This window comes from Pseudonaja textilis, chromosome 16, assembly GCF_049901715.1.
Source record: "Pseudonaja textilis isolate UNSWEBS1 chromosome 16, rPseTex1.2, whole genome shotgun sequence".
Taxonomy (NCBI): domain Eukaryota; kingdom Metazoa; phylum Chordata; class Lepidosauria; order Squamata; family Elapidae; genus Pseudonaja; species Pseudonaja textilis.
Window position 1 is genome coordinate 8,753,254 of NC_142005.1, and position 20,511 is coordinate 8,773,764.

At 49.6% G+C, this 20,511-nt stretch overlaps 1 protein-coding gene across 12 annotated transcripts in view; it reads left to right on the forward strand.

The window, feature by feature from the left end:
- Nucleotides 1-20,511, forward strand: part of TPM3 (tropomyosin 3) — a 36,763-nt gene that overhangs the window by 691 nt on the left and 15,561 nt on the right. For 8 of the 12 annotated variants that reach the window (XM_087914032.1, XM_087914028.1, XM_087914036.1 and 5 more), the window contains exons 2-4: nt 3,504-3,629; nt 19,394-19,527; nt 20,218-20,335. In XM_087914032.1, coding sequence (XP_087770158.1) covers nt 3,504-3,629; nt 19,394-19,527; nt 20,218-20,335 — 378 coding nt within the window. Of the gene's footprint in view, nt 1-3,503; nt 3,630-9,735; nt 9,895-19,393; nt 19,528-20,217; nt 20,336-20,511 lie in introns of those variants that run through there. The other 4 variants (XM_087914039.1, XM_087914037.1, XM_087914040.1 and 1 more) reach the window with 1 other exon arrangement.

The following is a 20,511-nucleotide window of genomic DNA, read 5'->3' on the forward strand; positions in this document are numbered from 1 at the left end:
GGAAGGGACCTTTGAGGTCTTCTAGTCCAACCCCCTGCCGTGGTTCCCCATCCCAATTTTCAGATCATTAAAAAGATGCCTTATATAAGTCAAAATAAAAAATAAAAAGCTAGCCAGAATATCCCTGCCTTGATTAAAATCCCTCTGGCTGCATTAAGCTTCATCGGAAAGGAAAGTTCTCAACATTGGACTTTTCGGCTTCAGAGGGCTGGAGAAAATATTGAAAAGGGGGCAAAGAAATGTTGTTTTTTTTCCCACCTGTCCTTCCTAAGCTGATTGACAACATGGTTAAATAGAAACCAGATGGATAGATCCATCTGTAAAATTGCCCAGCAAAATAAATAAATAAATAGAAAGCCGACTACTGAGTTACTGGTCAAACTGGGCAGAAGGGTAAACTTGAAAAGATCAATTTTTTTAATTTTCCAAAAAATTTCTTATTCCTATGTTGGAGGGAAAAAGAGAGAGAGGTGAGAATGCTGGATTTGAAGTCTCCCTTCAATTTAGCCAGGTGAATTTAAAAAAAAAACTCGTGCAAAATAAGTTCAAAAGCCGGCAAATAAATTTCACCAAAAACCTCGTTTTTTAAGGAAACAGAAATGAAAGGCTGAATTCTTGGATGAGGGGCTTGGCTTGGGAATAACTTTTGTCAGATGTCGAAGTGGCTTCAGGGACCCCCCAAAAATAAAAAATAAAAGGGCAATTTTAAATTGCATTAAGCTACGTATAAATAGAGGCGGTGATAAATCTATTTTCTCTTGAAGCCACATCAACAAAAGGGTAACCAAGGGAGGGAAAGGATCTATTTTCTTTTATTTTTACCGTCCTGACTTCCAGGCCGTTTAAAAAATAAAAAAAACAATCAGAAAAAAAATTGGCACGCAGTCAGAGAAAAGGAAGGAGGAGATTAAGAATTAAGCCCTGCACCGAAGGATGGAAAGCGCTGGCATCTTTTAGCCTCAGCAAAGACAATGGCGGGTAGATGCGATGGCATTTTCTCCCCCAGTTTTTAATTTTTATATCTTTATTCAAGAAATGTTTCCTTGCTGCTTATCACCCTACCAAGATCTTTGCAAAATAAATACATAAATAAAATAGCAGAAGGAAGATCAGGGCAAAGATTTCTTCTTATCAGGAGAGAAAACGAGGGAGTGGAGTTAAGTTAGTCAACTAAACTAAAAATTGAAGTTGAGTTAAGTTAGGAAAGTAAAAATAAGTTCAGCTAAATTAGTAAACTGAACTGAACTAAAACTGAAGTTAAGGTGGGTTAGATAAAGTAAAGTAAAATTAAGGTGAGCTGAATTAATTTAGTAAAGTAAAATTAAGTTAAGTTAAATTAGTAATCTAAACTAAACTAAAATTGAAGCTGACTTGAGTTAGTAAAATCCAATTGAGCTGAATTAAGTTAGTAAAGTAAAATTAAATTAGTAAACTAAGCTAAACTAAAATTTAAATCGACTAAAGTTGACTTAAGTTAGCAAAGTAAAATTTAAGTTGAGTTGAGTTGAATTAAGTTAAGTTAGTAAAGTAAAAGTAAGTTAATTAAGTTAAATAATTAAGGAAATTTTTATGTTAGAAATGTTTTTTCCTAAGATTAAAGCGTGGCTGGAGAGTATCAGAAATGTCCCAGAAAGGCGATGGCCTTTGTCTTTGAATGTGGAGCTGGACAGTCACTTGGCATGGATGCTAGAATTTGAAGACCACCCCGAGCAGGGGGTTAGTCTAGGTGACCTCAGGTCACCTGGCCAACTGTGGGATGCTAAATCAATTGATTGGACTTAGCCAGAAGATGTTTCTGAAGGGATGGAAGAAGAGAGGAAGAGGCTGAGAGGGAGGGGAGGGAGGGAGAGAAAGAGAAAGAAGGAAAGAAAGAAAGAAAGAAAGAATGAAAGAAAGAAAGAAAGAAAGAAAGAAAGAAAGAAAGAAAGAAAGAAAGAAAGAAAGAAAGGAGGGAAGGAGGGAGAGAGAATGGAAGGAAGGAAGGAAGGAAGGAAGGAAGGAAGGAAGGAAGGAAGGAAGGAAGGAAAGAAAGAAGGAAGGTAGGGAGAGAGTGTGGAAGGAAGGAAGGAAGGAAGGAAGGAAGGAAGGAAGGAAGGAAGGAAGGAAGGAAAGAAAGAAGGAAGGTAGGGAGAGAGTGTGGAAGGAAGGAAGGAAGGAAGGAAGGAAGGAAGGAAGGAAGGAAGGAAGGAAGGAAGGAAGGAAGGAAGGAAGGAAGGAAAAGTGAAAGAAAAAGAGAGAGAAAGAAAGAGTTTCTGAGCTACTGCAGAGGGCACGAATGCTTTACAAATCCATTCCTTTCACCGAAGAGTTATCTCTCCTTCTTGGCGCCTTCTGCACATGTTCAGAGGCTATCCCTGCTATTGGTTCTTGGCAAACGCAAGCAGTTTTCACCTCTACTTTGCATTTTAGAAACACAGAATCAAGAAGCCTTTTAAAACCCGCAGCTCTCATGTGCCGGGCACCTGTGTGGCACTCAGCGTATGCTCAGAAACCCACCCTCTGATCTTTCCTAGCACACTCTGGGATTCGATTGCCTTCCTCTCGCTGTGGATGGGTGCATGGGGTGGGGGGTGGGGGAAATGCCCAGGTTGGCATAACGTGGTGGGCAGCCGGAGAAGAATGGCACGGCACCCCGTGGACAGCGAGGAAGACTATGCAAAGCTGGCATCCCGGTGCTTATTCGATCCGGCTGAGCAAAGTTTTGGCAGGGAAGAGAGGGAGGGGAGGAGAGGGAGGGAAGGGCTCATACTCTGCGAGGTTTTGGGGTGACCATGCAGCTGACAATAGGCTGGCGGGTGGTGGAGGACTATCCCAACCCTGCCCGTTGTTTTTTTTTATTATTATTTCCAGGCAAAGCTCAGGTTACACAATGACACAAACACACACACACACACACAAAATACAGAGGAAGGCAATTAGCTGGCACGGATTGGATGGGGATGAAGATGGAGGGAGGGAGGGAGGAAGAAAGGAGGGAAGGAAGGAAGGAGGGAAGGAAGGAAGGAAGGAAAATGGGAGGGAGGGAGGAAACAGGGAAGGAGGGAGGAAGGTGAGAGGAAGGGAGGAAGGAAAGAAGGAAGGAAGGAAGGAAGGAAAATGGGAGGGAGGGAGGAAGGAAGATGAGAGGGAGGAAGGAGGGAGGGAAGTAAGGAAAGAAAGAAAGAAGGAAGATGAGATGGAGGGAGGCAGGGAGAAAGGAAGGAAGGAAGGAGAGAAGGAAAATGGGAGGGAGGGAGGAAGGAAGATAAGAGGGAGGAAGGAGGGAGGGAAGTAAGGAAAGAAAGAAAGAAGGAAGGAAGATGAGATGGAAGGAGGCAGGGAGAAAGGAAGGAAGGAAGGGAAGAAGGAAGGAAGGAGAGAAGGAAAATGGGAGGGAGGGAGAAAGGAAGGAAGGAAGGAAGGAAGGAAGGAAGGAAGGAAGGAAGGAAGGAAGGAAGGAAGGAAGGAACCCTCATCTATAACCCCTTTTTTCCTCTCCTCCTCCTCCTCCTCTCCTCTCACAGCTGGAGGATGAACTGGTGGCCATGCAGAAGAAGCTGAAGGGGACGGAAGATGAGCTGGATAAATACTCGGAGGCTTTGAAAGACGCCCAGGAGAAGCTGGAAGTGGCCGAGAAGAAGGCGGCCGATGTACGTACCCCAAACGGGGGACGGGAGGGGTGTGAGCACTGGCTGGGAGAAGCGTAAGGACCATCCCTGCAAGACAGGGCTGGACTACAACACCCAAATGCCCCAGCCAGGTCCGCAGAGGGCACGGTCCTCAACAATTGGGGTGCAGCTTCCCTCTCTTAAAAGGCAGTTGTTGAAGCGCCTCGTCCTAATGACCGTACCCCAAATTCATTCCTTCTTTGTGTGTGTGTGTGTGTGTGCGTGCGCGCTGCGGCCGTTAAGCGAATCCCGTGGTCGTTAAGCGAATGACGCAACCATTAAGCGAACCCAGCTGAGAAGGTTGCAAAAGGGAGATTAGGTGAGCCTGGGATGGGACACTGCGCCCAGCGTAAATGCAGGCCGTTACCCCGTCGTAAAATGTGGGAAGGAATCCCTGAACCAATGTCTCACTTAGCGACGTCAATTCTGGGGGGGGCTTGTGGTCATAAGTCGAGGAGCGGCTGTGTTCCTCAAGAATCTGGACGGTCCCAGCGAGGAGGAGGGCAAAATAACGGTGCTCTCCAACACACGCAGAGCGAAAACAAATATTCTGGAGAAGTTAAGGTCTTTCCAAAAAATAGTTTCTTATTTCCTTGCTATAATTTCTTATAGTTAGAGGTCTTTCCAAAAAATAGTTTCTTATTTCCTTGCTATAATTTCTTATAGTTAGAGGTTTTTCCAAAAAATAGTTTCTTATTTCTTTCCTATAATTTCTTATAGTTAGAGGTCTTTCCAAAAGATAGTTTCTTATTTCTTTATTTTAATTTCTTATGGAGGTCTTCCCCCCCAAAATAGTTTCTTGTTTCTTTACTATACTTCCTTACAGTTAGAGGTCTTTCCCCCCAAAATATAAGTTTTTGATGGGGGAAGAAAGCTGCAAATTAGCCACTAATTTGGGATTTTGCAAACTTGCAAATGGCTAATTTGGCTTGCCCAATATATATGTATATATATCTGCGGAAAAGCAGAAGAAACGGTAAGGAAATTAGCCGTCAAGAAATGTCTGAAAATAAGCTTATCTGCCCAAACACATGTTGCGGTTAAAGTTAAACCTACATGGGGTTGAGGAAGGATTGCCCAAGAATGCCGGGATGTGCCCGCGGTGCCATCTGTGGGGACCTCACTGGCACCTGCAACTTCTTGCTTGAACCATAGCCAGCTGCCTGCCAGCCCCCCCCCCCCCCCAGCTTCCCTCTCTGTCCCCTGCTTGGAAGATGCGTCCTTAACACTGGACACTAGGTGGTAAAACCGGCAAACCACTGGCCCTTAACACAAATAGGATGCAGAAGGTGGGGTGTAGCATATAGAAAATAGAATGGAGAAGAGAAGGGAAGGGAAGGGAAGAGAAGAGAAGAGAAGAGAAGAGGAGCAGGGAAGGGAAGGGAAGAATGTAGAAAATAATAGAAAATAGAATAGAAAACTATAGAAAATAATAGAATAATAGAAAATAGAATAGAAAATCAGAAGAGAATATAGAAAATAATAGAATAGAGAATAGAGTAGAATAGAAGACTATAGAAAATAATAGAATAATAGAAAATAGAATAGAAAATCAGAATAGAATATAGAAAATAATAGAATATAGAAAATAATAGAATAGAGAATAGAATAGAATAGAATAGAATAGAATAGAAGAATATAGAAAATAATAGAATAATAGAAAATAGAATAGAAAATCAGAATAGAATATAGAAAATAATAGAATAGAGAATAGAATAGAAGACTATAGAAAATAATAGAAAACAGAACAGAAAATTAGAATAGAATATAGAAAATAATAGAATAGAGAATAGAATAGAATAGAAGACTATACAAAATAATAGAATAGAAAATAGAAAATCAGAATAGAATATAAAAAATAATAGAATAGAGAATAGAATAGAAGACTATAGAATATAATAGCAAATAGAATAGAATATAGAAACTAAGAGAATAGAAAAACAGTCTAGAATAGAAAATCGACTAGAACAGAAAAATAGACTAGAATATAGAACAGAAAGAAAGAATAGAATAGAATGCTATGCAATGCAATGTAATGCTATGCAATGCAATAGCAGACTTGGAAGGGATCTTGTGGGGTCATCTAGTCCAACCCCACTGCTCAAACGAGAGATCCCAGACCATTTCGGACCAGGGGCTGCCCGGTCTCTTCTCTAAAAGCTCAACTGTGCCTTCTTTCTTCAATTGGCAGCCGGAGGCTTCTGCGTCACCTATAAATAGACTCCAGGCAGAGAATGTCACTCAAGGGAAGACACGATATGCCGCTGTCTCCCCTTTGGGGGCCGAGCTCCTCGTCGTAAAGTTAAGCGGGCATTTTCTTTGGCAAATGCCAGTCTCGGTTTCCTCCATCTGTCACGCTGTCAGCACCCTGGTGCAGCTGTTGTGTGACATTCAGAGGGGATCAGTTGTGTGTACAGATTTATCACCCCAAAGTATTTGGACGGATCCATGGGCTGTCATCGCCTCCGAGGGGGCGGGGGGACTCCTTCCCCCTTCCAGGTTCCCTCTCCTGGAGGGGGCGCCAGTTGACCGTCCTCTCCTATTTGGGGGTGGGGGGTGGGAGTGCGCGAAGACCCTGAAGTTGAGTTTTGGGGGTGCTTCAGTGCAGCTCGTCCTCAGCCACAACGGAGGCCAAATGTTTGCGCGGCTGGGCAAGAGGTCGGTTGAGTGATAACAGATAATCAGAGTTGGAAGGGACCTTCGAGGTCATCTAGTCCAACCCCCCGCCCAAGCAGGAGACCCTACCCCATTTCTGACCAATGGCAGTCCAGTCTCTTCTTGAAAGCCTCCAAGGATGAAGCTCCCACAACTTCCGAAAGCAACTTCTGTTCCATTGAATATAAGAATACCAGAATTGGAAGGGACCTTGTAGGTCATCTAGTCCAACCCCCCGCCCAAGCAGGACGTCATTTCTGACCGATGGAAGTCCAATCTCTTCTTGAAAGTCTCAAGGGATGGCGCTCCCACAACTTCCGAGGGCAACTTCTCTTCCGGGGGTTGGTTGTTCTCACGAGTGACTCGTGCCCCGAACCTGTTGTTAAGTGAATCGCTCTAGTTGTTAAGTGAGTCACGCCATCGTTAAGCGGATCTGGCTTCACTTTGTCAGATAGTCGCGACCTCCGGACACTTCCACCGTCATCCCCTATGAATCAGTCACCGAGCAGCCGAATTTTGATCACATGACCGCGCAGGTCGTTCAAAGTGAATAGCGGAACCTCCAAGTCGCTTTTTCCCAATGCTGTTGTTTCTCAACTTTTGGCCGCTCTAGGATTCAATGCTATGCAAGGCAAGGCTATGGGGACTTCAACTCCCAGAATTCCTAGGGCTGGGGAATCCTGGGAGTTGAAGTCCACCCCGTCTAGACGTTGCCCGGGGTTGAGAAAGACTGAAACCGAAACGTTAGCCTGGCAAAGAAAGAGGGAGGTGAGAGGGATTGGCGCGTTTCCTTTGGCATCCCAGCCATGTGAAGAGGAGACCCTGAAGAGAGCGTGAAGCGTCTCAAGATATCGGCCTGGGAGCGCGAGAAATATTTGGCGCTTCTCGGGACGCGAAGTGTAAAGCCAGGCTAAAGAGGGCTGTCCGGAAGAGTGACGGCCGGGGTTGGCAGGTCCTGCAAAGGAAGACACGGGGAAGTCGCTTCCCGTGAAACTCCCGTCTGGTCCATTTTGCGGAGGGTGGAATTAGAAACTCTGAATAAGAAGGAGAAAATACAGTAGCTTTTTTTTAAAAAAAATAGCATCTCTGTCTGTCTTTATCCTTCCTTCCTCCTATTCTCCTTCCTTTCTCTCTCTTACCAATCTATCCTTCCTTCCTTCCTCAGTCCCTCCCTCCCTCTCATTATTTTTCCTTCCTTCCCTTCCTCTGTTCCTTCCTTCTATCTGTCTGTCTATCATCTATTTATCCCTCCTTCCCTGCTCTCTCTACTACTCTCTCTCTTTCTCTCTCTCTCTGTCTCTATCTCTGTATTTTCCTGTCTCTCTGTCTCTCTCTTCTCTCTCCTCTCTGTCTCTCTCTCCCTCTCTCTCTTCTCTCTCTGTCTCTCTCTTCTCTCTGTCTCTTTCTCTCTCTCTCTCTGTCTCTCTCTTCTCTCTCTCTTCTCTCTCTCCCTGTCTCTATATCAGTCTCTCTCTCTCTGTCTCTCTCTTCTCTCCCTCTCTCTCCCTCTCTCTCTTCTCTCTCTGTCTCTCTCTTCTCTCTGTCTCTCTCTCTCTCTCTCTTCTGTCTCTCTTCTCTCTCTCCCTGTCTCTATATCAGTCTCTCTCTTTCTCTGTCTCTGTCTTCTCTCTGTCTATCTCTGTCTCTCTCTCCCTCCCTCTCTCTCTCTCTTCTGTCTCTCTCTCCCTGTCTGTCTCTCCTGTCTCTCTCTCTTCATCTCTCTCTGTGTCTGTCTGTCTGTCTGTCTGTCTATTTCTCTCTCTCTCTGTCTCATTCTCTCTCTGTCTCTCTGTCTCTCTCTCTCATTTACAGAGTGAGGTGTTATAATGGATTATGGCCACCCTTCCCAAATTCTACTTTTGCAGTTTAGGGCGTTGTCCAAGCACAACCATAGAACTCACGCTAATCCCAGCCTCATTCACTAAAAGCTTCACTGCTGTCCATCCAACAAGTGGATTTGTCATATTTCTCACCGAAAAGAAAAGACAAAACAAAACCCTGCAGCTTTCTTTTACAAAACCCTGATGTGTCATCCCTTCCAACACAGCAGCGAATGTTTCCACAGGGCGCAACGTATACACAGAAACATCCCTGACACTTAAAAAAAAACAACAACATTATTACAGCTAAGCTTAAATGGACCTCAAACCGGGCTGCTTTTTTTAAAAAAACTCCCATCATCCCACGTATAAATAATGCAGCGAAAAATAAACCAGTAGGAAATAAGATTTTGAGGCTGATCTTCCCACCGGTCTTTGTAAGGGGAAAGAATTTATGTGGTTCCGTCTGCATGTATCCCTACAGCAAAGAAGCCAGGATCTCACCAGGAAAGAATGTCTCCCAAGTCCCAACCCTTCCCGACAGAAAAAAAAAAAAAAAAACGAACCTCAGATGCTGTAGGAGAGGTTAATTCCACTCTCCATGTATGCCCATATATGCCTAATCATCTGCCTGCTTTGCAGTCTTCAAACCTGGCTTAGCGAATTCTGATTTTTCTGCCCCCGTTTTCCCCTCTACGGCCCCCTTTTCTACCCTCTCCACAGGGAGAGGGGGGTCAATTCAGGCTTCATGGGCTGTGTGGCCAAAGGGGTAGAGCGGTTGGGGGAAGATGGGGGGGCGGGTGGCATCGTAGGAGGAGAATGGGTACAGATCCTGCCCCGGGTCTTTCAATGCAACCTTTCTCCACTTCAGCGCTCTGTGTAATCTGTTCAATCTGGACTAAAGCTTTGAATGAAGAGACCCGACTGACACCTGTTGGAAATGGTGTAGTCTCCTGCTTGGGCAGGGGGGTTGGACGAGATGACCTCAAAGGCCCCTTTTCCAACTCTGTTAAAATCTCTTCAATTCTGGGTTAAAGCTTTGAATGAAGAGACCGGATTGACATCTGTCAGAAATGGTGCAGTAGGGTCTCCTGTTTGGGTGGGGAGGGGTGTGTGTGTGTGTGTGTGTGTGTGTGTGTGTGTGTGTTGGACTAGATGACCTCTAAGGACCCTTCCAACTCTGTTGTTCCATCTGGGCAGGGCAGGAATGGCACTCCTTCCAAAGGCAAAGGGGGGAGCCAGGCTGGCTTTTTTTTTCAGTGGGGGGGGCTCCAAGGACTCCCCCTCCCATCCTTCACAGCCTTTCCTACAGGCGCCCCCACCACCCCCAGAAAAGGCGCCTGGACCACAACTCCCAGGATGCTTAGGGGGGGGGTAAACAAAAACAAAAAGGAGGAGTGGCGCCCGTCTCCGTGGCAACGCCGCCGCGTCGTCCTCGGGGGCGCGTGACGTCACGGGGCGGCGCCCCGTCTCCGGGGCAACGCCGGGGCGGGCGGGCAAAAGCCGGGGCGTCGCCGTCGTGCGGCCGTCATCCGGGTTCCGCGCGGGGGGCGCGTGACGTCACGGGGCGGGGCGCGGCCCGGTATTTGAGGGCGGGGCGGGGCGGGGGCGGTGGCAGCAGCGGCAGGAGCGGCGGCGGCCATGGCGGGCGCGACCACCATCGAGGCGGTGAAGCGCAAGATCCAGGTGCTGCAGCAGCACGCCGACGAGGCCGACGAGCGCGCCGAGAGGCTGCAGAGGAGGCCGAGGCCGAGCGCCGCGCCCGAGAGCAGGTGTGTGGGTGGGTGGGGGAGCACCCACAATCCCCGCGCGGGACCCGAGGAGGGGGCAGGGCACGAGCATCCCTGGGGGACTTCTTTTCCCAGAATCCCCCGCGCCTTCAGGGTGGGAGGGGGCTTTAGAGGAGGGAAGGGGCTAGAAGGGCGAGGGGAGCTCCCAGAAGGCTTTGGGGCTGCTGGGGGCTTTAGAGGGGGAGGGGGCTTCCCAGAAGGCTTTGGGGCTGGTGGGGGGCTTTAAAAAGGGTGAGGGGATTTCCCAGAATGCTTTGGGGCTGGCGGGGGCTTTAGAGGGGGAGGGATTTCCAAGAAGGCTTTGGGGCTGGTGGGGAGCTTTAGAGGGGGAGGGATCTTCCCAGAATGCTTTGGGGCTGGTGGGGGCTTTAAAAAGGGTGAGGGGATTTCCCAGAATGCTTTGGGGCTGGTGGGGAGCTTTAGAGGGGAGGGATTTCCCAGAAGGCTTTGGGCTGGTGGGGGGCTTTAAAAAGGGCGAGGGGATTTCCCAGAATGCTTTGGGGCTGGTGGGGAGCTTTAGAGGGGGAGGGGCTTCCCAGAAGGCTTTGGGGCTAATGGGGGAGCTTTAGAGGGGGGGGGGCTTCCCAGAAGGCTTTGGGGCTAATGGGGGAGCTTTAGAGGGGACGGATCTTCCCAGAAGGCTTTGGGGCTGGCCAGATTGATGAGGGTGACCTTTAAAAGGTGGGAGGGGGGCAAAGGGTTTCCCAGAATGCTTTTGGGGGGTTGGCCAAGTTGATAAAGGCGGCTGTGGAAAGGTGGGGAGGGGGCTGAGGCCGCTGCCCAGAATCCCCTGCCGGCGGATGGGATTTGGAAGGAAGGGGTGTTTCCCAGAATGCTTTGCGGCTGGCCCTGCAGAAGGGGGCCCATAATCCCCCGCCTGCGGCTGTTCTCCTGCGGATGCAATTGGTGACATCTCAGATTGATGGGGGGCCCAGATGGTGCAAGCTGTGAATGAAGGGAACCTGGTTTTTTTTTTTTTTTTTTGCTACCCAGAATCCTCCACGGGCGGCCTTGTGTTTAGAACAGGGCGTGGCTGGCTGTGGGGGCAGGGGCTTCTGGGAGTTGAAGTCCACCCCTCTGAAAGGAACCATCCCCGAAGGGTTTTTCTTTGAAATCTTGGTGACTTCTGTTCCTTTTGTGGCTTCTCTTCAGCGCTCCCGGCCTCTTGCTGATGAAATGCTGCCATTCTCCCAAGCAAGGTTGCCTCTGAGCATGGGAAGAGTGCCTAGCTCCTGTGAGATCATGGGTGCAGCTGGAACCAGGTGGAAAAGTTCACCTGAATTGGAGGGTAGACTCTTCCTGTCCCTGGAGGTTCTCTTCCCATCCTTCTTTACCATTAGCAGAATCTAATCTGGGTCAAAATTTAACCTGGCGTTGCATTTTCACCAGAAGCCCTGGGTAGCTGCTCCCCTTCAATTACACCTTGTCTTCTTCCTGGCACCTGGTATACTGCTGCCGCCCCTGGAGGCTTGATCTACCTCCCCAACCCACGTATGACTCAATGGTTGCTGGTTTGTCCAGAATAATTGACCCCTCCCTATGTGTGGCTGTACAACGGGTTGCATTGCTGGGAGAGGGAAGGATTTGGGGCACCCCCTTCTGAGGTTGTGCGCGGATGCATCCATCCCGATTGAAATAAAAAAATTTTTTAATATAAATTTAATAAACCGATGAAACAGTCATCTTTCTTCACCTGGTTCCTATGGTAGGAAGGAGCCGTCTTCCTCCATTGCCCCACCCCAGTCTGTCCTCAGGCCTCCAAAATATATTTAACCGGAGTTTAATCATATTATTTTCCCCCCAGTAACTTTCCTATCCTTCACCTGCCTGTCAAACCGCAGGGATTTAGTATATCCCTTCTTTTAAACCTGAAAATCAGGCTGTGCCTACAAATAACTTGGGTTTTTTTACCGGATCCGGGGCCTACATAGCAGGGGAAGATAGATCCCTTGCAGGAAAAAGAGCGTGAGAGAAAGAAGACATCCAAAGGATCAGGAAGGAAGGGTGGATGGATGGATGGGTGACCTGGCTTATGCAAGGGATCAGGTAGACAGCGAGGCTGGGCTGTTGGAAGGGCGAGACGGAGAGATTAAAAGAGAGGAAGGTGTCCCACTAAGCTCTCTTAACCCTGGCAGTAAAATGGAATCGGATTAAAGAAGAAGAAGAAGGGGAAAAAAAGAGGGGGAATCTTTTATCCTTCGTGCGGGAAAGGAAACTGAAATTAAAAATATATATATTTTATGATATCTTGGCATGAGAAGGAACGGAGGATGGCTTGCTTGTGCAAAATCGGTGCCCCCTTCCTCCTCCTCCTCCTCCTCCCTCCTTGGGCGTGCAAAGCCCGGGATACGTGTGTGTGCGCCTCCCTGCTGTAAAAAGCATCCTCGTTTTTTTAAAAAAGAGGAAAAAAAAAATCAGAATAAATTTAGAGAGGCGTTGGCTTTCCGGATGGGAAATGGGTCAGGGCAAACGGCCCTTTTTTCCCTATTTAGGAAATGGGGCAGCTGTCCAGGCCGTGCCCAGAGAAAGGGGGGGAGCGGTTTGGAGATGACGCTCGGTTTCCTGCCTGGTTTTTAAGAGGGGCCTCTGGGTGTGTGTGTGCGTGTGCGTTTTTGTGTTATTTCTTTCCATCCTTGCAGCAGCTACTGTGCCCTCCTGGAGGGGGAAACACGCTTTCTGTATTATTAACTGCCAACTCAAAACTAAACGGTCTTTCTGGGGCCGTAGATTAAAACCTTAGGATGCACCACAATTCTTTACTTTTTTCTCTCTTTTTCATTAGGGGGAGGCTGTGCTTTTTTTCCTTTTGTGTGTGTGTGTGTAGAATGGCAGATTCGGCCCATCTTGTCCTTTTGTGTGTGTGTGTGTGTGTGTCCTTTCTCAGGGTGTTTGGGAGGATTAAGAAATTGTAAACTTAAAAAACTTGTGTGGTTTTTTTTCTTTTTACTTCCCTAAAAAGTGGATTCGCTGGAGCAGAAGGAGGCTTTGGGTGCGGTTGGTAATCTATAGGTAGTCCTTGATATACGACTATTCATTTAGAGGCTGTTCGAAGTGAGGACAGGCCCTGGGAAAAAAAAAAAAAAAGACTTGTGACCAGTCCTCGCTCTTACGACCATTTGCAGCATCCCGGCTGGGAAACCTGATCCAAATTGGAGTGTTTGTTGGCACCTGCCCCGTATTTATAAAAGTTGGGAGCCCAAATATACGACCTTCTGAAAAGTAAACTCAATGGCGGGGAAGCCGGGTTTGCTTAACGACCGCACGATTCACTTAATGACCATGTGATTCACTTAATGGCCATGTGATTCACTGGACTGCAGCAATTTGCTGAACGCCCCAGGAGAAGAAAGAAAGAAAGAAAAAGAAAAAGGTGACATCGGGGCCTTGATTTGCTTAATAACCTCGGCCAGCCATGGAAATTCTAGCAGTGGTCATAAGTGGAGGACTACCTGGGATCGTTCTCTGAAGAGCGTCTGAGAAAAACAGAGTGTTTTGCTTAGGGGTGTGGAAGAGTTCTTGTTTTTCTAGACCTTCGACTTCCTTGTCTGCCAGTTTTTAATCACATTATTTATGCCCTCCGTCCCGAGTTTGTCCCTTGCCCGCTTCCTTATCAGCACTTATATATATATATATATATATATATATATAAAAAGGCAAATATTATAAATACTTGGCTTGAGTTCAGGTTTTGGCTGATAATGGCCGTTGGGGGAAAGTCATGTTGGGAAACGGGGACTTCCTCCTTTGTTATGAAGCCCCAAAATAAAAAACCGAACCAGGTTAGATTCCTCGATGATGGTTAAGCGAGGACCCAGCGTAAGCCTCGGATACTGACCTCTGCTCATTTAGGGACTGAAATGACCACGTCACTGGAAAAGGTGACTGGGGGATTGCTTTTTTTCCCGCGCTTAACGACCGCCGTGGCATCCCCGCGGTCGTCACGCGATCAAAATTCAGGCGACTCGGATTTAATCCTGGAAGCTCGCGCTTTGGCGGCCTTTTTGGACAAGCCACGTCCGCGGCAGGGGTTCACTTAACGGTGGCCAGAAAGGTCGTAAAACGAGGCAAAGCTCTGGCTTAAAGGTCTCACTGAGCCGCCAAGGTGTTTGGGCTCAATTCTGGTCGTACGTCGAGCAATATCTATAGTCTTGGGGGGGGGGAGAGTTTTTTTGGGGGGAAAAAGGCAGGATTTGGGGTGGTTGGGAGGTGGAAGACAGCTGTTGTCCTGCCCTGCTGCCTTTGTGTCGTTCATAACCTTGCCTCCGAAATGACCTAGCCAGAAATGATGGCTTGTATTTAAAACTGTGGTTTGCAAGCTACTCTGGGGCTGAGTTCACGCCTTTAAATGCACGCTAAACAAGCTGCCTTCATAAAATCCTCTCTGACTTTTCTCTCTCTCTCTCTCTCTCTCTCTCTCTCTCCATCCATCCCCAAAAACACGCCCCCTCCCGAAAAAAGGCTCTGTGACTTCTCCTTTTGTCCTTCGCTCGCTGGCACAGAGGCCCCTCTGTTCTCCCTGGTGCCGGTCCTTTTAAACGCCCCCCCCGCCCCCCCCCCCAAAAGAAAAGGCCTTGCGGTGCTTCTGTGCAGGAGCCGCTTTCCAAACCGACAGTTGTTTCTTCTTCCTCTTCTTCCTCCTCTTCTTCCTCTTCCTCCTCCTCCTCCTCTTCTTCTTCTTCCTCCTACTCCTTCTCCTCCTTTTCCTCCTCCTCCTATTCCTCCTCCTTCCTCTTCTTCTTCCTCCTCTTCTTCCTCCTCTTCTTCCTCTTCCTCCTCTTCCTCCTCCTCCCTCTTCTTCCTCTTCTTCCTCCTCCTCCTTCCTCCTCCTCCTTTTCCTCCTCCTCCTATTCCTCTTCTTCTTCTTCCTCTTCTTCTTCCTCCTCTTCTTCCTCTTCTTCCTCCTCTTCTTCCTCTTCCTCCTCCTCCCTCTTCTTCCTCTTCTTCTTCCTCTTCTTCCTCCTACTCCTTCTCCTCCTCCTTTTCCTCCTCCTTCCTCTTCTTCCTCTTCTTTTTCCTCCTCCTCCCTCCTCCTCTTCTTCCTCTTCCTCCTCCTCCTCTTCTTCCTCTTCCTCTTCCTCTTCTTCTTTCTCTTCGTCTTCTTCCTTCTCCTTCTCCTCCTCCTTCTTCCTTCTTCTTCTCCTCTTCTGCTCCTCTTCTTCTCCTCCTCCTCTTCTTCTCCTCCTTTACCTCCTTCCCTCCTCTTCTTTCTTCCTTCCTTTCTCCCCTTCTTCCTCCATCTCTCCTCCATCTTTCCCCTCCCCCCCCTCCCCTTTTCACTGGGATGGGGCTGTTGGGAAGCAGTTTCTGGTTGGGGAGGGGAGTGGGGAAGAGGAAGATTTATTAGCCAGGCTGGCCTTCTTCCTCTTAAAAAGAAAAGGGAGACAGGGAGTCTGGCCTTAGAAGCCATCGGTCAATCTCTCCCCCCCCCTCCCCCCCCCTTGGTTCTGGCGCCCCCACTTCTCCTTTCAGACTTGATGGGAGCTGGCCAGAGGCAAACAAGCCAAGCCTGGTCCCCAGGAGGTGCTTAAGGGGGGGGGTGAGTGGGGGGGGTTCTGGTTTGTTGGGGGTAAAAAAAAAAAAATCCAGCCCGGCCGCTGAGCAAGGGGTCCCTTTTGCTCTGGGTTCAAATTCCGAGGAGCGGAAGACCAAATAGTCTTAAAGCACGCTAGCCGAGGGGAATTCTGGGGGTTGAAAACTTTTTAAACCATGCCGGCTGGGGAATTTGGGAGTCCAAATACCTTAAAGGATGCTGGTTAGAGGATTCTGGGAGTTGAAGTCCCCTTCCCCCCCTTAAAGCTTGCTGGCTGGGGGATTCTGGGAGTGGAAGTCCACATTCTTAAACCATGCTGGCTAGGGAATTCTGGGAGTTGAAAACTTTTTAAACCATGCCGGCTAGGGAATTTGGGAGTTAAAGGATGCTGGTTAGAGGATTCTGGGAGTTGAAGTCTCGCCTCCCCCCCCCCTTAAGGCTTGCTGGCTGGGGGATTCTGGGAGTGGAAGTCCCCAAGTCTTAAAACTTGTGAATTTTGGACATCCCGCCTGTCTTGTGGGTTTGGGCAAAGTTTTTTTTGGAGTGACCTAGTTTCCCATGCTGGCTGCCCACCGCAATCGGCCTGGGTGGGTGGGAGAGCAGAGACCTCGCCCCCTGCCTCGTAGCCTGTCTCCCGGCTTGCAGATTATATTCCCCCCCCCCCCCATGTAGCACCCATCGGACAGCCTGCAGCTGTGCCTGGACCTTTTGAGTGACATCTGCCCGCCCCAGGAGGCAGCTTTGGATGTCGACACCGGCTGGGTTGCACGTTCATTTTGGGGGGGGGGGTTGTTGGAAAGAGACCTCCAGCTGCCCTTTCGCAGCTCCTGGGCTTGCGTGGACTTGCGGTAGCGTCAGTGCTGCAAAAGCAGCCGTGGGATCTCGAGATAAAAACCTCCTCGCCGATAAAAACTCGGCTTAAAGAGACCGAAAGGCCCCCCAAAAACCCCACAAATCCCGTTTTGGAATTTGGGGGGCCGTGTCTTTTGGGAGGAAACTTTGCCGGGCGAGAGTCTGTAGTTAGAGGACGAACGACGGTGGCTGGGTGGGGATTCTGTCCCGCTGAGTTTGGGCTTCTCCGCCAGCAGGTTTCTAGTCCTCATGGACGGGAGGGGGCATTTGAGTTGGCTGCCTTGGGGGGAATCCTGGGAGTTGTAGTCTAGGTTCCTTGAAAGGGGGGGCTAAGGTTAAGAAAGCAGCTGGAATACTGTGTGCAGTTTTTTGGGGTGACCCCATTCCCCAAAAAGGAGGTTGAAAGACTTTGGGGGAAAAGTGCAAAGAAGAGCAAATGGGAGGATTATAAAGGCCCGGAGACTTAAAACATAACGAAGAACAGTTGTAGGATTTGGGTGTTGGCCAGTCTAGAGAAAAAGAGGACGGGGACCCGTCCAGCTCTATTTCGATTGAAATACTGTCAATGTTAAGATTAAGAGTCAGCGAGTCGGAAGGAGCCCCGAAGGTCCTCTAGTCCAGCCCCCTCCATTCTCCCCCACCCCCAGACGGTTTCAGGCAAGTGGCTGATTCGATTCGATCAGGATCATAAATACGACGAAACTGGCCCCGGGTGCAGAGTGGAGCTCCCCCGAGAAAGGTGCCGCGTGGCGCATGATGTTGGCCCAGCTGCGCGCATCGCCCGCTAACCGCCTGGCACGGAAGCCTGGCCAGAGCTTCGGACATCTGCGGATCTCCCGACGAAGCCGCCTTGTCCACCCCAGCAACGTCAGGCTGTCAGGGTTCTTTTTTTTTATTAAATTTTTATAAATTAATTTATTAATACATTTATTTATTTAATTACTTTTTCTTAAATTTTTATGAATTTATTAATACATTTATTTATTAAATTTGTTTTTCAAGTTTATAGGGACATTGACGGTGGCTCGGCGTCTTTGCGGGACCCGGCAGGCCTCACAGAGTTGGGAGGGACCTCGGGAGGTCTTCTAGTCCAGCCCCCCCCTCCCTCCTCAGGCAGGGAGACCATTTCAGACCAAGGACTCTTCTGCATAACCTCCCCTTGCGATGGACCCCCCGTCCCCCCAAATTGGAGGAATTATCCTCCTTAGTCCCAGGTTGCCTCTCTCTCTCTTTCTCTCTCCTTGGTTAGTTGTGTCCTCCGTTGCTTCTCTTCCTCCTTTCTGGTGTTTTGGAGGACGGCTGACCCCCTCCCCCTTCTTCTTTGGGGCAGCCCACCCCCCAAATATTTGGAACCCTGCTGTCACGTCCCACCCCCGGGACCTTTTCATTAAACTAGGCACCCCCAAATTCTTGCAAAACCAAATTCTTGGCATGTTTGGATTCGCTCCAGTCCGTTAAAACTACGGCTTGCCCCTTCCTGTGGACTTGGCTCTGGGGCAGAGCTGGCCCTGTTCCCACGCCTTCTTCCCGGCTGGTCTCTCTCTCTCTCTCTCTCTCTCTTGCACGCTCTCACATTCCTCTGCCCCCCCCCGCAGTCCTGGTGCCTGGTTTTCTTTGTCTGCTTCCAAGGAGGCTCCTTGGGGATGGCGGCACTGGGATGGAGGGGGGGGGGAGACGCGGGACAGTCTTCTTCCAAGCCTCTGTTGCCCGAAGCAATTTTGCAAACTGGGTGGGTGGGTGGGAGTGGAGTTTCCCAAGGTTTCTTTGCTGGATTCCCAGAGCTCTGGATGCCAGGAGCTGGCTTTCTTTCTTTCTTTCTTTCTTTCTTTCTTTCTTTCTTTCTTTCTTTCTTTCTTTCTTTCTTTCTTTCTTTCTTTCTTTCTTTCTTTCTTTCTTTCTTCCTTCCTTCCTTCCTTCCTTCCTTCCTTCCTTCCTTCCTTCCTTTCCCTTCCCTTCCCTTCCCTTCCCTTCCCTTCCCTTCCCTTCCCTTCCCTTCCCTTTTTCCTTTCCTTTTTCCTTTCCTTTTTCTCCATCACTGGAGGTTTTGAAGAAGAGATTGGGCAGACCTCTCACCCTTCCTTCCTTCCTTCCTTCCTTCCTTCCTTCCTTCCTTCCTTCCTTCCTTCCTTCCTTCCTTCCTTCCAGCTGGCCAAGGTGGCGCTTCCTTCCAATCTGCCTGCCCCCGGGGAGGGTCAAGGGTGAAGCAGATCAGGGGCTGAGACCTCTCCAAGCTCAGCCCAGGACGGATGTGCTAAAACCATGCGAAGATTGCTTGGGATTAAGCTGGGCAGCAGATGGTGGCCCCGACAATGCCCTCAGGTCTGGGGAGGGGAAGGGGAAGGAAGGGAGGAAGGAAGGAAGGAAGGAAGGAAGGAAGGAAGGAAGGGAGGAAGGAAGGGGAGGAAGGAAGGGGAGGAAGGATAAGAGAAAATTGGGGAGGGAAGAGATGGAAGGGGAAGGGTGGATAAGAGAAAGGGAGGAGGAGATGAACCGATGGAAGGAAGGAAGGGGAGGAAGCAGGGAAGGAAGAAAGGAAGGGAGGAAGAAGAGAAGGGAGGGAGGGGAGGAGGAAGGAGAAGAGGGCGGGAGGAGATGGATGGAAGGAGGGAGGAAGAAGAGAAGGAAGCGGGAAGGAGGGAGGAGGAGATGGAAGGAAGGAAAGGGGAGGAAGAAGAGAAGGAAGGTAGATTGGAGGAGGAAGGAAGATAAGAGAAAAGGGAGGGGGGAGCAGATGGAGGGATGGATGGATGGAAGGGGGAAGAAGGAAGGAAGATTGGAGAGGGAAGGAAGGACCAGAAAAAGGAAAGGAGGAGATGAATGGATGGAAGGGAGAAACAGGGAGATGGAAGGAAGGAGGCCAGGAAAGTCGGGGCAAAACTCACCGAACAACCGTTTTCGCTTAGCAACAGGACTTTTTGGGGGCTCGGGGTGGACGTAAGTGGAGGACTCCCTGGAGAAGCCCTGCGCAGAGGCCGGAGGGAGAGGAACAGCCCAAGGCCCAGCGGGGTGGCTCCAGGGCCGCTCTAAGGGCCCCCGGAAGAGGGAATGCGGGGGGGGGCTGTTAACGCATGATCCGCTCTCTTCCCGCCCCCCCCCCAGGCCGAAGCTGAGGTCGCGTCCTTGAACCGCCGCATCCAGCTGGTCGAGGAGGAGCTGGACCGGGCTCAGGAGCGCCTGGCCACGGCCTTGCAGAAGCTGGAAGAAGCCGAAAAGGCCGCCGATGAGAGCGAGAGGTGGGTGAGCAGGCCGGGCGGGGGGGGGGGCCTTGCTTGGTAAGGCGGGGGGCGGGGTGGAGGTTCTGAGTGGCTTCGTCCTTGACTTCAAGACCGTCGTAGGGCTGGGTCGTAAGTCGGGAGGGTCAAGTTATCACCTGACTGTCCCACCCCTCCCTCCCTTTCCTTCCCTTCCTCCTCCTCCCCCTCCCTTTTTTCCTTCGTTCCTTCCTTTCTCCCTTTACCTGTCCTTCCTTCCTTCCTTCCCTCTTCTTTTCTTCCTTCTTTCCCTCCCTCCTTTCTTCCCCTGTCTACTACTCCTTTCTCCCTTCGCCTGTCTATTCCTTCCTTCCTTCCTTCCTTCCTTCCTTCCTTCCTTCCTTCCTTCCTTCCTTCCTTCCTTCCTTCTTTCTCCTGTCCCTCTTTTCCTTCCCTCCTTTCTCTCCCTTCACCCATCTCTTCTTTCCTGTCCTCCTTTCTTCCTTCTGTCCCTTCCTCCTTCCTTTCTCCCCCTGTCTATTCCTCCTTCCCTTTCTCCCTTCGCCTGTCTATTCCTTCCCTCCTTCCCCTGTCCCTCCCTCCCTCCCTCCCTCCCTCCCTTCTTTTCTCCCTTCCTTCCTTCTTTCCTCCCTTCCTCCTTCTCCTGTCTGTTCCATCCTCCCTCCTTCGTCCATCCATCCACCCATCCATCCATCCCTTCATCCCTGACAGGGGCATGAAGGTCATTGAGAACAGAGCCCTGAAGGACGAGGAGAAGATGGAGCTACAGGAGATCCAGCTGAAGGAGGCCAAGCACATCGCCGAGGAGGCCGACCGGAAGTACGAGGAGGTGGGTGTCTCCCCCCGTCCCCCGATCACCTGGGGTGCTTGAGAAGGGGCGGGTTGGGCGTAGGTCGAAATATTCAGGTCGAGAGAATTTTGCCCCCCGTTTCTCAGCGGATACGGAGATCATCTTCGTCCGTGCCGCCTTCCTTTCAGCCTCACGAGGACTAGAGTCTTTAGGTT